At 28.3% G+C, this 19,613-nt stretch overlaps 2 protein-coding genes across 2 annotated transcripts in view; both read left to right on the forward strand.

Annotated features, from left to right (window-relative positions):
* The window catches only part of LOC119672781 (cyclin-dependent kinase 14-like), a gene marked incomplete in the record, with an annotated part of 829,514 nt that overhangs the window by 351,265 nt on the left and 458,636 nt on the right, over positions 1–19,613 (forward strand).
* On the forward strand, positions 11,951–13,756 carry LOC119672778 (20-hydroxyecdysone protein). The gene has a single exon (XM_038083917.1). It carries the CDS (start codon positions 12,156–12,158, stop codon positions 13,572–13,574), a length of 1,419 nt encoding a protein of 472 aa, XP_037939845.1. The 5' UTR covers positions 11,951–12,155; the 3' UTR covers positions 13,575–13,756.

Consider the following 19,613-nt stretch of genomic DNA (forward strand, 5'->3'; position numbering starts at 1 on the left):
TTGTGGAGTTTACCATGCGCATGCGAACTTTTTTAATTTTTTCCAAATCAGTTTTGAATATTTACTGAATTTTTACTGAATTTTTAGTGAATTTCTATGTCAAAGGTTTTACGTAATTCTCTTCATTTTGAAAATACGTCACGATCGATGATCGATAATAAATTTTATTTAAACTCTTACTTTCTTTTTATTTAATTTGCTATAAACATTTAAAAAACAACAATAAAAATGGCAATTTTTATTTTAATTTTGCTTAAAGTAGCTCGTGTTTTTATTGTTTTTTAATTTAATTTTTTATTTCCATTTAATCTGATCAATTCATTTCTAATAATACATGATTATCATTGCAATCACTTTACTGAAGAAATTAAATACTATGAAAACGGAAATTATAGTGGGATGTGAGGGAGAAATACGAAAAAATTTTGAGTACCACTTTATACTACATTTAAAATATATTATTTATTTATTATATTATGGACTATGAATGCACCCCGAACTAAAAGATTTGTTGTACTAAAGCCTAACTAAAACAATTCTAGATTATTTATAAATCTTGTAATTGCAGTGGACTTAATTTTACCTATGTGATTTAGGACCAAGATCTCGCTTTCAAAGGTGTTTGGCCTACGTCTTGCTACCGCTTTGCAGTTGCATAGAACACATTCCGATATACAAAGTCATCGTGATATGTACATTTTTAACCGATCAGGAATTGTTTTTATCGGGCATCAATCGTAGTCAGCTAATTTAGCTCCATCCGAATTTTAAATATTCACCCGAATATTCTCTAAAACGTTTCCAGCCCTGTCTTGACTTGAAAGAAAAACAAAAAATCAGTATTATATGCGTTAAGGTTTTTTCCCGTAAACTAGACCTTTTGAATTTTAGATAAATTTCTTAATGTATCTTTCGTATACATTAACACATATAAATAAATGTATATATTTAATGGGACTAAAGTAAAGTATTTGTAGTGTCATCGAGGTCTGCGCCCGTATCAACATTAACAATGGGTTAAAAGGTGCCTAAATTTGTATTTACTCAGATAGTCAGGCACTATCCTATTGGAAGTTTTTCTCAAAGCTTCTATTAGACTACTATAATACGCTGCAGCAGCTGGCAAGCAAAAACAAAGTGACGCTTTGCTGGGTACCTGGTCACGCAGAAATCAAAGGAAATGACTCTGCCTGCAGTCTTGCGAGGGTAGGACTTGCCACTTAAATCTGTCGACCGGAACCTTATTGTGGACTAAGTTGATCTACAACAAGGTCCCTAACTGAAAAATTGTTATTAGCCGACAGAAGTGGCTATTGACGCGGCAGTCTACGTAACCGTCAGGCTAAAGAGCTGTTTCATCCCTATAGATACGGTAAGGTGTCCTTCTTCAGCAGAATAGTGTTTAGGTTGCTGGTAGGTTATTTAACGGGTCACTATGAACTGCGTTATCACCTTAATAAAATGGGTCTGTCCAAAGAGATAGATTGTCGGCTCTGCTTAGAAGCAGATGAGACTTCCAGTCACATTCTCTGTGACTGCCCAGCCTTGATCAGTGCCAGGAGGAGATTACTGGGTGGAGACCAGTCTGACATTAGGAGGTTCTCAACGGCTGACATTCTGGCCTTCATTCGTTAGGCGGAATGTGTTCTGTTCGGTTAGGGTCTGTTTGCAACACAAAAGGTTAATCTGGTCGAAGTGCTTCGCTCCGTTGGGAGCTAGTACCTCGTTCATACCAATTTCCTATTTGTAGTGCAGCCAATTATCGGTATTTGGAGAATGGGTATGTGCGTTGGTCATACATATCCTATATTAATATACTTTAAAAATTTTATGACACTTCAGTAAATAAAAGTGATAGATTTTATTCATGATGTTTAACAACAAATCAAACACGAAACTCCACTCACATGTATTTGCTCCAAATTTCGAAGTTGCCCTATCCTTCGATCTTTTTCGATAAATTTCGATGTTTTCATTTATCATTTTTCATTAATTCATAATTATTATTATTACTTTTTTTGTTAATAAATTAATTAAACACACGACCTTCAAACAATTTTTTTATTATGTATAAAAAAAGCCGAAGTCTGATTCCAAATTACTCATATTTAACTTTGTCATCTATTGTGTGTACATAATAGTATTACGGTAAAAAATATATTGCTTTGGAAGTATGGTCGGTATAAGTGACTAAGTATAATGTATGATCATTTATTCCTTATTTAATAAATATAATAAGCTATTGATATGTTTAACTACTCTAGGAGCTAAAAATCATTTGTGACTGCCGACTTCAGTTACTATATAGAGAGATATACATATATAAAAAATTCAATATTAATATTCGGTTTTTTAATATTCTGCACGTTTCCTCTATAAGCATTTACCTCTAGCTGTGGGCAGATTTATGTCGAGGAGGGGATATGAATCCAGTGTTATTTGTCGTGGGTACCTGCCTGTAAAAATTTAAGACTACGGTGTTGTTAAAAATAAACATATCAAGATAATGCGCCGATAAACTCCCCATTGAAAATTTCAAGGAATTTCCGCCGGTACTAATTGGAACTATGGCAGAACTTCCCCCTTGGTAAGAATAACAGCACCCGGTATGAATACGCAACTCCACGCCGAATGAAAGTAAAATACCATACCAGACTAACACGAGAAGGAAATATGTTGTGCCGAAAAATATTTATTGGCAATGTTTTTTCTGTAGATTATCTGTAAATTATATTGTTAATGGGCTTTTGCCCCTAATCGCCTACGCAGAATACATCAATGCTCATAGCCTACTATCCTCCTAGGCTACTGTCCACTAACATATATGAGCAAAATCACGGCTAACATGGCCACAGTAGTTATGGCTTTATATTTATTTGTTACTTGAAGTTAGGAAATAATATATTTAATAATATTATATTAATTTTAAATTAAACTGACATCCATAAATTTTTGTAATTTCGGTTTGCCTTTTAAAACCGTCAAATTATCCAATGTGGGGCATGGGACCCATGTTGGGAAACACTTCTTATAGGTTTTTTCTCGATTTTTGAGTAGTTCTTTCAATGCAAAATGAATTAATTTATTAATTTAATATATTTAATTCATTCAGTTTTTTTATATATGATTTTGTTTTCTATAAGTAACAAGTCTTTCGGATTTGCAGAACTAAGCTTTTGAAAAAAAATCCACTGAGCGTTCCTTGACTTACTTTTGAGCGCCAAATTTTGTTTATTTTAAAATTTCTGCGCTCAATTCTTCAAAGAAAATCTTCAATTGTACAGTGAAAGTAGTTTTTTTTTTCTGTGATATTTTGACAAGCTATAGACGTACGCTTTACTTATCAGTTTAGGCGTATCTTAAATACTTCAGATGAAGGTGTTAATTACTAAGAAAAAAAACTTTTTTTAAAAATGCTAATTTGGCAAAAATTTTGACTACTCAAAAGTTATTTTTTTTTGCGCTGCTAATTATACATAAATTTTGTTTATTTTACAAAATTATGTAATACAAAATGTTTATTAAAATTGTATGAATAAGATTTTTTTATTAACAATATTTGACGTATTTATCGTGAAGGCGAATGCGCTGACAAGTGCATGAAAATATTTAACAAATTGAAATAAATCAGATTTTATTTATTTATAATCTTAATATTTTTAATAGTTTTGTGTATTGTGATTCACTGGGAAATTTCTTGGAATATCTGAGACAATAAACTGACATTGAAGATTAAAAATAGGTGTAAATAAAATGAATTTTGAAAGATACATTTTAATAAAGCTATATAAAGAAATTATTATTATTGAAATACACTTTTTATAGTTTAATTGTAATTTTATAATTAATTGAGTCTACAGTGTATCAAATCGTGTTAGTAGTATAATTAATAAGCGATTAATAAGCGATTGCGTTAATTGAAATCCAAAGTCTCCAGACCCTTGGTTAATCCAAACTTTTATATTTGGAACTAACGAATGCGTCCCTCTTGATTTTTTGGAATGGTCTCACCTATTTTGCGATTCATTAAGGTATTTATCTCTTATTTCTAGATAAGAATGTGACAGAGATTCCTCAGTTTCAGTTATTCGTAGACGAGAACGCAGGAAAAACTGTTTCTGACCAAGAGCGCTTCAAGGTTTATTGGCATACGTCAAGCCAATACTCTCGCAGCTTCGTCTGACACTGTACGGTAAGCACGGCAGATGCGTAAGTTTGGCAGTCTATATGCACTTTTCACTATGCGTGAATACTACTTTATGGTTTTGGAATACGCCCACACAGGAGCAGCATATAGCATCACCGACTTGGATACTGATACGGCAGATGCGTAAGTTTGACAATCTATATGCACTTTTTATTAAGCGTGAATACGACTTTGGGGTTTTAGCATACGCCCACACAGGAGCAGCATATAGCATCACCGACTTGCATACTGATGCTAAAAGAACTCCAGCGGTGTCCTTGGGGTCTCCTATGTTTGGCATTAACCTAGATAATATGTTGCAAACACGTGCGACTTTGAATATATGCTTATTAATAAAATACTAAAATAATTATAATATTATGATATAATATAATATTATTATTACATTATATTATAAAATAAAAAGATTTTTAAAAAATGCTTATAAATTGAAATTACAACATCAAATCTTCTCTGTCTATATATATATATATATTATTTAAAAAAAATTGTTTTAAAATTTTTTATAATTATAAAATAATTAGCATAATTTGGAGCAGACAGCTCTTTTAAAAATTCACAAAAATATATATATAAAAAAAACAAAAAAAGAATTACATAAAAAATAATTTTATTTAATTTTATTCAAGTATTAAAATAATAATATTAAAATGTAATATTATTTTTTATTATATTATATTATAAATTTATTAAATTTAAAAAATGCTTATAAAGTAAAAATTATAACACGATGTTAAATCTTCTCAACATATGTAATTATTATTTTAAAAAAATTATTTTAAAATTATCCATTATTATAATACAATGATTACAATTTCGAGCTTTTATCTTTTTTAATAGTTCTTCACAATATAACACATTTGTTATCTTCGAAGGGTTATAGAATTAACTTCAATATAACTCTTCAAAGATATATTTACAAGAAAAATATCACATAAATTATAGTTTTATTTCATTTCATTCAATTATTAATTTTTTTCTAATTTCTCAAATTAATTTTAATTATAATTTAATTTTTGTTTTACTTCTAAAAAAAATTTTCTAAACATTAAACCTTGTTTGCAAAAAATTTCAAGCAATTTCAATAAAATTTAATTGACTTGCAATAAAAAAACAAATCTCTAATCAAATTCTCTAAGTCAATTAATTCGATAGTAAAAGTCTTTTTATGGCTGATTTTACTTTTATGACTCTAGCAAAAATTTCTAGTACAATTATTCGAAAGACTTAAGCCACAAACCTGTTCCAAAACAATCTTCACTACAGCACACATTGATTATACTTAAAGCGCTAGTGGCTACGTTAGCCAGACCAAATGTCAATGTCCTTTGAGCGCAATACTTACTCACTTTGCCAAACACTGAATTAATATTACACACAAAAAAGTATCTTGATTTGTTTTACTTTATTGAGAATATAAAAATCAAACATAAAAAAATTGTTAAACAAGTAATTCTTGTTACTTTAATTCTGCAATTTAATAGTGTCTTTGGTATCAAAGCCAAAGGAGCCCAATGCAAAGAGGCAACGCATTTGTTGTGGCTTCTTTGAGATACAAGATACAACAAACAAGTTCAACTGCAACTTATTATACTTGTTAACTTAGTTGTAAGTTAAATGCATCAACACAATTAATACTTTTACCGGCCGGTAAAAGAAAATACAAGCATTTTATCTTAGACATGCAAGCGAAATATTCAATTCCTGATTGATATTTTTGTTTGCATTAAAAATGCATTGGTATTTGGTACCTGATAAATTTTAATTGATGGAATGAGTAAATGCTTTTAGAAAATTTTGATAATAAATTTTATATGTCCAATTTCAAAGTCTAAAATTCAAAGAGAACATAATGGAAATAATTTTAAATTAATATATCTTCTAGAAAAAAAGTTCAAATGTACAAAAAAGTTTTCATCTTCTTTAATTAAGATTTTCTGCATTAATTTGCATAATCTAAAAAAGCTAGATTTTCTTAATTAACTTTAAATAAGTAGTTTAATTTTATGATGAAAATAATTGATAGAGAAAGAACACTACACAAACTGCAGTATTTAATATAACATTCTTTTGATGTACTGATTTGGGTAAAAAATATTCGGCGATCAACTTTAAATTAAATATTTTAATATAATAATATTTAATATAATATATATTAAGTAAATAATATTTAATATATAAAGTAATAATAAAATTATATTATATTTTAAAACAATGTATAATACATTGAAGAATATATAATAGAATATGAATATGAAGAACTATAGAATACAGTTGAAATATTGTTGCAAATAACAGTTTTTTAAAAACTTATTTAAAAACAAACTATATTTTTTAACAATTGTCCAAAATTATGACTAGTATATTTTTCAAACGAATAGGTGTATCTGACAATATTAATTATTTTTTAAATATGAAAATCTGAATATATATTAAAACTACATAGATGTAAAATATTGAAAATACTTCCGTAAGCGTTCTATACTGAAGTTAGCTTATAACTATATAAATAGTAATACACAAAAAATACAATATATATATAATAATATATAATTAATAGTCACACTCAAAACAAATAACAAATATGGACAACTACACAAAGATTGTACCAAAAATGCTAGCCAATAGCACCAAAATTTATTAAAAGTGTTAGATCATAGTACCTTTATGCTATCTTAAGTACCTTAAGCTTAAAACAATATTTTTACAAAATACTATGTCAAATAATAAAAGGAAAGATTGAACTTTCAAGCGCCGCGATACATTTTTCATCACTATAACCTTGTTTTTACGATACTTAGCTTTAAAGTTGTAAACATTTTTCCTATATTACAATAAAAAAAAACCACATTCGCTATTCAACGTTAACTAGTATGTGAAAGGTTTAAACTAAAACTTATATCAACAAAATATTGTCGCAAATTGTTCCATTTTTACATCTTCCGTTGACTTTTTGGTTGAAATTTTCTTTGGTTTCATTTAAGACATACTCACCTTTGACCTTCAGAATATCTATACCTATTTTCTGCTGTATATCAACAATGTTGTTCATAAAATGTTAATAAAAACTTCCACTTAGATGATATGTATGCAATACCATTAGACTATCTCAAAAAAATCGTTGGTAGTTGGGAGTGCACTGTAATTAGTTTCCTTGACTTGTGGGATTTTGAATGCCGCCCTAAGCTCCACAGCTTTACTTATGTTTTTCTTTATACTGAAACTATTCGATATCCACTTGAGTGCTTCATCTATTCCAAGAATTTAACTTTATTAGATACTACAACAGTCAGACATTCTGCCATGCATTTTTAATGTGAAGTCTTTAGAAAAGATTTCATAACTTAAAAGCTACAACTTAAGTACTTCAACTCTTTTTATATACTCTGATAGATACTCATACATTCTGAAATGTACGTTTAATATCGAATCTTTAGAGAAAATTTCATAACTTACTTTACCATCAAGCTATGATCAACGTGTGATTCTTATCCATTTATTTGATAATTCCTGTTATATCCTCATCAAAATATGCTAAATGTAGTACAAGATTATTGAAAGTACTGATAATAATAAAAAAAAAATAAAATTAATACTAAAATGTTTACTATAATCAACACTGAAATCGATATCGATACTAAAATTGTATATATACTAAATTCAATATCTATACCGTAACGATACTGCGTTATCATATTAAAAATACTCACATATAATATTTAAATAGAATATAATAACATCACAAGCAAGCAATCATTGATTTTAATACAATATCGATACTAAAATCGATATACACTTATATTGCAATCGATATTATTATTAGAAATTGATAATAAAATTTTAAAAGATTAAAGTAACTTTGGAATCAATTTAGTGCCAATCTTTGATTTTACTACAACATTAAGAAATGTTTGACTGAAATTTAAATATATGCCAATATATCCAAAAAAATAAAAATTTTAAATAATTTTTGATCTTCATTTATAATACTGCCGTAGAGTTCAGTGATTAACAAACTGTATTTTATCGAACCAATTTTAATACCCAAACGATTTCTACCTTTCTGCCGGTAAATGCCACAATAACCCATTTTTTTCTTTAATATCAAACATTTTTTAATACTTTTTCCATAATTTTTTTATTATTATTAAAAATTTTATTGACTTTCATGGATTTAATGAGTCCAAAAGCTTTTGTCTTAATCGAGACTAAAATTCATTTTAGTTAACGATTCAATTTTAATGATCACTTATTAATAATCTTGGATTGTTTTCTTCTTTTTTAATTAACATAACAAGAAAAAGAAAATATGCAAATGCATTGTTTGTTGTTGTTTGTTTCAGTTGTTGCATTTGTTAAAGCCAAGAATGCAACGCAACGCTCCTAAATTGACCCAAAAAGATAAACTGCTTAACCAAATTAGTCGCTCTTGAATAAAAGATGATTTCGTAGCCACTAAAAATAGACCTCAAGTGACAGTTTCTCTTTCTACGGGCGCTGTTAAGGCGGCAAATAAATCAATGACTTACTTGCCTTTTAAGAATTATTTCAACTTGTTTGTTTGGCTCTTCAGCTGGTTTTTACTTGAGCAAACAAATTATTATAATATGAAAAAATAAATCGCACTACTCTGCTTTCAGTTCTGAGCTAAGCAGACTTCTAACGACTACATGTTTGCCGAGAGACAAGTTTTGGGTTATGGAAAGAATACTTTCTTGTTTGCGAAATCAATGCCTCTATTCGGCTCTAAAATTGCAATAACTGCAGCGAATCTTAAAATAAGTTCAATGACTTTATTACACTGCAAAATATTTTTGCAGATTCTTCTGCAAAAAAAGATTTTATAGATATCTTTTTATTAAATTAACATTTTTATCGTTTTTATTTGTCATATAACCTAATAGTATGTTTCCACCGCTTATTTAGCAGGCGTAACTTGCTAAGTAAGTTTTGATAAGCATACAAAGAGCTTCCATGCTTTTTAACTTACTTAAAAATAAAGTAGTTGCACATTCACACTGTCTCATTTAAGGGATTTTGCTCATTATAGACACTAATGAGGATGATTTACCACACAAAAAATCTTTTATATAAATGAACTCATTATCAATAAATCAGCTCATTTAAAGCGAAAAATGTTGAAAGCAACCCTTAAAAATAAATTTCCCACTAGGCAATTTACCATAATTTGAAATATGTGTCATATGTTTTATATCTAAAATGTAAGCAAACAACAGCTGAGCTTTAAACGAAGGCATTATAGAAGTAAGTATTTAATAAAATCTTTCTTTTTATAATTAAATATATGATTGGTAAATAAAATGTAAATAAATGATTTTATATATCAATTATATATTTTGTTTTTTTTGTGATATATTATTAAATGAAGTTTATAAGAGTTAATATTCTATCAGCTGCATAAATTAGCTCCTTATAATTTAAACGTTCACTCATTTATACAAGTGAGCAAGTGCCTAAATGAGATAGTGTGAATGTACTTAATATATTTAATTTTTTGTGTGATATTATCTATCTATTGTGTGAAAGTTATCTAATTACCTACACTTAGAATAATAATTTAGTTGATTTAACCAGATTTTAACTAAATCTCAGGTTAAAAGATTCTTACTCGACGCATCATGTTTGTTCATGTTGGTTTTCATATCCTTTACCAATGAGATAAAGAAGTTCTAACAAAATTATCAGGTCAATTTAACCAGTGTGTGGTTAGCGCATATTTTTCTGAGTGTACTATTTTAAATTGATTTTTAACGTCCTTTTTTAACGAAAGAAACTAGATTCTTGATAGAAACTATTATGTTCAATAGAGAGGTTTTTATCGAACAGTAGTAAATTACAACAAAATAGAATTTTATTATTATTTTTAATTGCATTTTTGGTAGACCAAACAGCTGTTTTGACCTACTATTTGTGCTTTTCTTCTGTATTGAGCGAGAAATATTTCTCTATCTAATATGTCGATCTTAATATTACTTCTTCAAAGTCGTTTTGATCTTACACTACGAAAGTACACTGAAAAGTAGTTTTATTATTTACTTCATTACAAAGATTATGAAAATATGTACTTAGCAATATTTGTTAACTCTATATCTAGTCACAAGAACACTAACATTTAGTTTGCCCTTCACGCCTTCACACGTTTCTACTTTACTATTTTTTTCTTTATGAAAAATCGCTGAGAAACGGATCTAAAACCTTCTTATTAGTATATCAAATGAGGACTGACCTATCCAATCAGAAAATATTATAAAATTTGATTAACCTTATTTATTTACTTTAGCTTAGTGGGTTAACATATTTGTACAGTTAAGACTCGCAGAACGTACTATCAAATGAAGACTGATACATTAAATCAGCAAATATTATTAAATTTGATTAGCTATTGATAATTTAGATTAGTTGCACTATTCCCTGACATATCTGACAGGCCTACTTGCTGTTTGCGTATGCCGACGATATTGAGGCATTTTTCAACTTAAGAAAAAAAGCGAAACAAATGGGTGTTATGGTAAATGGTACTTTCTGTCAACAATTAAATTTCCTGGGCGTCTTGAAACCCACGGCACTGTTGACAATTATAAGTTCTAGGTTGTGAACGTAGATGTTCAACAAAGAATCACTCTTGCCAGCATGGTAGAGATGAAAGGCATGTTTGCATTTTCGGTGAAAGGACTAGGTGACCATCGATTTGTGCGTGCACGCTACTTCCAGTTGGCGACAGTAAGCACCAGATCGGACCGGCTGCCGGAAGCTACTGGAAGCGGCCAAGGTCGATCTATGATTGTAATAGCGAACTGTGTAAGAAAGTAAGTATAATTTACGGACCACTGTGAGACATTGTTCTTTTTTATTAAAAGAACAGTAATAATATTTCTCTCCACGCATTATTTAGATCTCTGTACAGGTGCTTAGATTTTGAATTTAAAATTAAAACTTTTTATTTAGTAATAACCTTAAAGTTACAAAAAATATGCTTTGTTAAAATAATCAAACAAATTTATCTCAATTATCTTTCGGAGAGTCGGTAGAGTACACATCCTTATAAATGTAAAATATAAAAAGTATATTCAGTTCTCTATGAATTCTATAAAAAGCAAAAAGACTGCATTAAATCTTAAAAATTATAAAAATAATAATTAAATTCATTATTTCATAATCAAATAATGGATTCATAATTAAAAAAATAATCAGCACAACTTTTTATGGAGTAAATAAGTATAATTTTTAATTTATTTATGTTTGCATTACCATTAGTTTTATATTTTATTACGGTACTTTTCAAAAAATTTTGACTTTAACTATATTTTTTATAAACTAATAAAACTTTTATTATAGCAACAATCGTAAACTCTAATCCCACCAACTATAAATATTAAATACAACTAATAATCCAGCAAATTTCTCCATGTGTTCATTTGTATATGAAGAAGTTTGAATAAATCTAAAATGTATTAGTTTGGCTCTCTGAAAAGTCTTGGTAGAAATTCTTGATAACTCAACTGACCACGAATCTGAGTTTTTGTTACATTTCCTCGATAAACAGCAACTGCACCCATACCACACCAACCCGGCACTTAATTCTATGCAGATTTGTAATGCAGCAAAGCAATCCATATTGAATTGAGTTTGCTCTTGTAATCGGCACTGTGGCTTAAGCTATAAGCCCAGCGAATCAATGCTCTCTCATAAGCCAAGCTTCGAGTATAAATGCGCTTCTACGACAGAAATTGAAACAGTTTCGGCCGTGAGCTGCAAGTGAATCAACGTCTAAATCGTGACAAGTGAAGCACGCGAAGTGCGGTGTTAACAGCAATTGTGTACCAACTTTTATTTGTTGTTCAATATTTATTTGAGATTTACTCAACACTTTTATTTACTTTAAAATTTAACAACTTTAACGAAAAATAATTGAATCCACAAAGTGAAAATGCGTGCCATTTTTGTGTTAACATTATCGCTTTTACTGTTGATCAACAACAGTCAAGCTGGCTTGGTACATCGACGATTTCGCGATCTCAACGAAACACCCGCCATTGCAGTGCTAACAAGTGAACCTGTCGCAGCAGAGTTGCGTAAGGATCAAATACCAGTGACTATCCTCGAATTGGAAGAACCACAAACTGTCGTGCAACCATTGGACAGCGAGCGTCGGGTTGAACCAGCTTTAACTGTTTCGGAACCACAAGCAATTGCGACTGATAACAAAGCACCACAAAAAGAAGGACTAAAAGCTGCTGCAGAAACTGCTGAAATCGCTGAGGAGATTGCAAGTGCCGTAGAACAGGATCAAAAATTAAGAGCAGCAAGTGCTATTACTGAAGCACAAGCTAACATTGAACAACCAACTGAACAGCAATTAGCAGAAGCTCCTTTAACAAAAAATACTGCTCCACAATTAACAACTGAACAGAATAATGCTACACCATTAGAAGCAGCTGTACCCGCTGTTGTTGCTGTACTCGCACCCCCTCAACAACCCTTTGTGAAATCAGTGCCAAGTGTGAATAATCCAGAAGTAGCACAGCCAGCAGAAGTTGTTGCAGAAAATGTTGCAGAGAAAGTCGATGCCAATGCTGATGCAGTTTCAAATGTACGTCAAGCCACTCAAGCCACACCCACTACTACACAACAGAACTTTGTTCAACAACTACAGAACACCATACAAAATTCGCCTATCGGTCAGTTTTTAAATCAAATAACTGGTCAACAACAAAACAATAATCAACAACAACCTGCTGCCGATGAACCAGCCTCACCGAATCCAACACTGCCCGGTTTTCTAAATCCAGCCGCTGCCATTACATCTGCTCAACAAGCCGTACAAAATGTGGTCAATTCAACCACACAAGCATTCCAGGGTCTACAACAATTTGCTAGCAATATAGGCACTCAATTCCAAAATACGCTCTCCAATCTCGGTAATCAACAAAATCAGTTAACCACCTCTGATTCAACGACCACACGTCCACCAGGTCCATTTCAAGCTATTGTAAGCACTTTCACTGGTGGTAATAATAACAATAATCAACCTGCTGATGCCGCTCCTGGTCAACCACAAGGTCCACTACAGGGAATAATTAGTTTCTTCCAAGGTGGCGCACGTCCAACTGCTGCGCCTGTAGTACCCGTTGTACAAACAACTGCTGGACCAGCTATTGTAGAACCTGTAGCTGTTGATGATAAAATCGATGAAGCCAGTAATGATGATGCACAAGTAGAGCCTGATTCGGATAATGAGGTGCGCAATAGTGAAGAAGTTGTATTAGATTCTTCTGAGGAAGCTCAACAAAGCGATATGATTGTGGTCAATGATGATGTCAATCAACAAGATGCTGTCGCTGCTTAAGTTGGTACAATCTGCCGATTTGAGTATATAGGACTTAGTTTTTTTAAGTTACTTCAATGCCAGTTTAATTGATAGACACCATTTTGTCACAATTTTTCATTTTGTTTCATTCATAAATTTATTTATTTCATTCATTTTTAAAAATTTTATACGACATAATTTTAAATTAAAATTTAATAAAAAAATTTTCAAAAATTTTTGTATTTACAATTATTTTAAAATCCTGCAGAAAAGGAGGATCAAATAAAAATTTTATTGATTAAATCGAATTTTAACGTCAGTTATGACAAAAGAACCAAAATTCTAAATATAAGCTCTTGTTTTCAATAGAGAGGTTTTTATTGAACAGTAGTGAAAATGCAACAACAAAAATTTTTATTTATTCACTTTTTGGCTGACCATACAGCTGTTTCGAGTGTTGTCAAATACTCATCATCTGTGAGCTTTTTTGGAATTATTTCTTATATTTAATTGTAAGAAATAAATAAGTTTTGGACACTAAAGGTTGAACTTGTACCTTACCAAATTAGAAGCTCAGCGTCAAAATTCATCAGCCAATTGATCCAAAGTCGTACTTGAGTTGAATGTTCTAATTTGAGGTTTTTAATTTGCTGTGAAGATTCGTTATCAAATTCACGAAATCATAAACCAGCTGTAGTATAATTGTGTTTATTAAATATATAGTAATAGAGCTATAAACAGTTATAGTTATGTTATTTTTTTTGTCGAAAGTGTATCGTCTATTGACGAAAAGAAACTATTTAAAATGGAGAAGAGTTCGAATAGAAATGAAAATAGAACAACAAAAATTATAATTAATTTATTGAAGTTTGACTGATCAATACTCGAAACAACAATTATAGATTGCCAGAAAACGAGTACAATACCTTTGTCTAGATTTCGTTGAGCAAATAACTGAAAGTTCAAATCAAAGAGTTCATGATCATTTAAGGAAAGTTGATTTACACAGTAGATTCAATAGATAAAAGTATATCTCTTGCAATAATAACAATATATAATTATAATTAGTTCCAATCTCACTGTATGTAGCTTAAGTATGTATGAATGATTATATGATTTAATATAATTAAGCCCTCTGTTGAGAAAAAATTAAATTACAATACTTTCCGAACAACTCAATAAAATAAATCCGCAAATGAATAGCATGGTGATTGAAGCTCTTCCGCATAACGTCATACATCTATTCAATTGTCTCCCAAAACTGACTCCACTTGATTTTTAGATTCATCACTTGATGTAACATAATTCTTAAATATGGTTCCAGTTTAGAACCAATATTTTCTCTTACTATACATACATGTTATTCTCTACAAATAGTAAACCATGGTCTATCAATCGAGATTAACACCTCTCCTTCTCTTTATATTTTGTTATTATATTTCATATTTGAGTTTCTTGCATCACATACTTTAAGTATATATATTCGATATATATTTATTCGATATTATATTATTATATCGAGATTATAAAATTCGATATATTCATTTATTCATACTGACAATATATTGTTTAATGCTTTTTATATTCATTAGTTGCAAGAAAATTATAATATATAATATATATTTTTATGGGGTTCCCGACGCCTGGTAGGACTTCAAGTTAGGCTTCAACAAATGTAAAAAAAGTATATAAAAAATATATTTTCATAAGTAACTATGGAAATAAAATAATTTAGTTTTAATAATTATTATGTATATGTATTTATTTATTCTTACATAAGGTGGTATAGAGCAGGTAGATATATATATATATAAAGAGCTTAGCAATAAAAATTATAACATTTCAATAGTACAATAATCAATTAATTAAATAAAAGTTTATAAACAGTATATGTATAACAAATTTTTACCTAAACTAATAATAATATAATTTATATATATATATATAATACATAATTGTTTTTGTTCATAGTTTATATGCAAATTTATAAACCGAAATTTATAAGCTTCAGCAAATTAAACTTATTGAAAATTTTTTAATTATTCTATTTAAATTTATTTTACTATTTTTATCGATTTATTTATTTATAACATAATTAACAAAAAAAAAAAACAACAGGAAAATATCGATAGAAAATGGCGATTTGCTTAGATTTTTTATAAAGTACTAAATTATTTAATTTTTTTATTTTGATTATAGTTTTAAAGATTTTTTATGTATACATTTAAATATTTAAAGTTAAAGTAAAAACTGCCTTCATTGAAGTTGGATTGCTGCATTTGCTTATATATTAGTAAATATTGCATATATGACAAGTAATAAAATATTTATTTTATTTTTCATTTATTATTTTTTATTTGATATTGGAATATATTTTTTTTATTATATTTTCATTAATAATCTTGTTTTTAAAACGGGCTAATTGGTCAATCGTTTAATAATATACTTTTTTATTATTATTTAATTTTTAAAAAAATTTTTATTTACACAAATATTTCGACGATATTCTATAGTCATCTTCAGGGTACTGTCGAAATATTCTTGTAAATAAAAAATTTTTTAAAAACTTAATTTTTCAAACAATTATATTATACAACAAGTGACCGAAAAGCCCGTTTAAAAAAAAAAAAATTTTTTAAAATTTTGGTCATTAAAACAATAAATTATTTTTTTATTAAATTTTTAAATTAAAAAATAAAATATCTGTATTTATTTATATGGTTTCTTTGATACGTATGGTATGTACTTTTGTTTGTATATAAAGCAAATAATTATAAAGAACTATATAAAAACATTTTATATATTAATTTCAAATAATATATATATGCATATATAAATAAATATATCAGACAAAATAATATATAGGAGACAAAACTGTATAGTTAGATGTAATTCAAATTTGAATTTATAAATTATAAATTAACATTTATAGGCATTAGTCTAATATCAGATGACTTATATAATTAATACTATCTATGATTTTTATAAGCAAAATTTTAAGTCTTTGGTGTAAAGCATTATCATTTATCATAGAGCTTTAATATATATATAAAGATGTGTGATTATGATTTTATATATACGATTATGAATACAAAAAATAAATATATGATTTATATCAGATATATATTTTTAAATTTACAATTGATTGATATATGAAATAAGAACATATATTTGATTATAGTTAAAATTGGCAAACATAACAAGTATAAAGCATGTGATTAATATATATGTATATGATATAAAAAATAAATAATTATAGATAGACATAAATTTGTGTATATATGTTTATACATATATTAAGTATTTTCTAGAAATGCTTTCGATATTATATGTGTCATGTATATAAATATATATTATATATTTGCTGGACTATAATGATTATATGGTCATTTAATTTATAAAAATAATTCATTCATTAATGATGTTTATAATGTTATGTTACTGATGAAATTAAGGTCATTCTTTTAACGAAATATTTAAGGTTATATGAAAATGGTTAAAAAAATTTATATGAGTAAAACTGGATATGGTTGATTGAGTTTTGGTGGTCAAACTTCTAACTAAAAAAGTTTTAGTCATAATTAATTTTACTATGTTAAGTACGTGGTACACTAAAGAAACTACATAGGAAACCGATATGTGATAGGTACATGTTTCTTTTACGAAAAATACACATTATTATACAAAAAAAAAAATTCCATTAAAAATGTTGTTATGGTTAGAAAATTTATGAAAAACTCGAAACATATCGGTTATATTTTTCAAATCCATTCAAAAAACATAATTCTTTAATATCAAACAAAAATCTATTTTATTATCTATTAGTTTTAATATAAAATAAAGTTTAAAAATAAACTATTTTTAAAAAGTTTGTGTTTAAATCGACACAGGAGGAACTCCGTGGGTCAAGCAATCAGGCATATGACACCCAACTTCAAGGCATCTAACCGTTGTGAAACTATCTTAAAGTACATTCAAAATTAGTTCATTTTAATACGTTGAACCTCTATTAATATTTAAAATATGTCCCCTTTTGCCTTGTATTAATATATTATATCAAATAAATAATAAATAAAAACTTATTTAAAACATAATTAAAATTAAATAGATTTGTTTATGCAAACTATAAAAGATTAATAAAAATTTTAATAATTAAAAGATTGAAAAAAATTAATGCAAAAAACTATAAATATTAAATATATTATAAATAGTTTATGATACATATGTGAATATAGTTACCTTAATGTTATTAATGAGTTTTTTTTTTTGGGTATATATATTAAAGCATTGATTAACTTTTAAGCTGATTCTTAGGAAGGATTTTTAATATTGTGAGTATAGGGCATTTAATATTTAAGGTACTGATTGAAGGTAATATAAGTATAATTGACATAATAAAAAGTATAGGCTCAAATTATTCAAAATAATTTTTAATAAACTTTGCTAATTTAAAAGATATTAGAAATTGACTTACAGATACTATAATAAGTTCCGAAACATAAATTACTAAGACAATATCTCGTTAATATTTCGTTTTTTCTGATTCAATATGTGAAACAAAGAACCAACAATCTCTCGACATTGTGATATATTTATTCTAGATAAAATATTATTTATCTTTTTATTTCATTCGTTGAAAATGCTAATACTTTTTGAAACTTTAAAAATGTATCTAACTTAAATATCCATTTCAATATGTAGAAGGATGAAAAAATGTATTTCTTTCATAACCACTAAATGCCATTTGAAATAAAGATAACTTTTAATCATTAAAACTTCTTAAATATTCAGTTTTCAATAAAGAATATAATAGTTAATATAACTTAAATAATATAACTAAATATTTCTTAGTATTACTAAAAATAGAACAATTTCAGGAATTTAAAGGGCTGATTTCGCAGTCAATCCAGAAGACTCAGGACTGACTTTATAATGCCATAATCGTCAACTTTGCTGACTTAAATATAATAACATATATAAGTCAGTCTTACGATCTATGTGACGACTGTGAAATTAGATGTAAGTAATCTAACTATATAGTCCAGTTGAACTGCAAATTTTCTAACTGCTGTTTTTCCTTATTCTACCTTGTATTCTATTAACTGGATTAAGGATTAAGGAGCTGGATTAAGGAGCTGGATTAATGGATTAAGGAGATTAATGATTGTGGAGACCTCCGCACAGTCAAAATGAGATCTGAATCATTATCTCTGAGTCATTATGAGCGGAAACGTGCACTGTCTACCTTTCAAACTGTCATAACCCTTTCAAATACTTTTTTGTACTAGACATTTGCAAAAGACTAGTTTCTTCGTGAATGTCTGTGATATATTATTTGTTTTTGGACATTGTAACACTTAGCTTTTAAGTTGACTTAAGTATTTGTTATACAGTTCTTTTCGATTAGCAGTAATCTGTCAAACCTTTTTTTTATTAAGGCTTCGCTTTTAGCTCATTTTTAATATTCATAGCTTGGTTATTTTTAATGTGTTTGAGTAGCCTTATGTCTAATTCTTCACTAACCCTTCACTTCAGTGGAGCCACTTGTTGGACGGTGCGCTGTACCAAAATCCCACAATACATAAGCCTAATGTGTTCGAACAGAGTGGCTCGAAATTCATACACCTTAACTATTAGACCTACTTCTGCTAGAGTTATCACCAGCATATCGTTTTGTAACGCTGTTAGTTTCATTACTACATACTGTGTTTTGTGACCCGAATAAGTTATTTACTTATCCAAAGTTACTACTTTTAAAGTAATGTTATCGTAGTATTTCATACGAATTTCATAATGCAAAACATTTTTGCCACACATTTTTGTGTTACCACAAAATACAAATAATACCTATTAGATGTTAAATGTTATTAGATGAAATGTGAATGCAGTGTTGCCACAAGTTTGAAAGAAAGAGCAATCCATTATAAAATAAGTTCATTACAGTTCATTTGGGACATTTGGGATATTCTTTATTGAGAAGCTAAATGATATTACATTGTCACCATTCAAGTTTATTACTATTTAATCTAAAGTTTTAATTTAGTTACTTATCTAGAAACTAAGCCTGTTTCGCTACTT

Source organism: Teleopsis dalmanni, chromosome 1 (assembly GCF_002237135.1).
Source record: "Teleopsis dalmanni isolate 2A chromosome 1, ASM223713v2, whole genome shotgun sequence".
NCBI classification, from domain to species: Eukaryota; Metazoa; Arthropoda; class Insecta; order Diptera; family Diopsidae; genus Teleopsis; species Teleopsis dalmanni.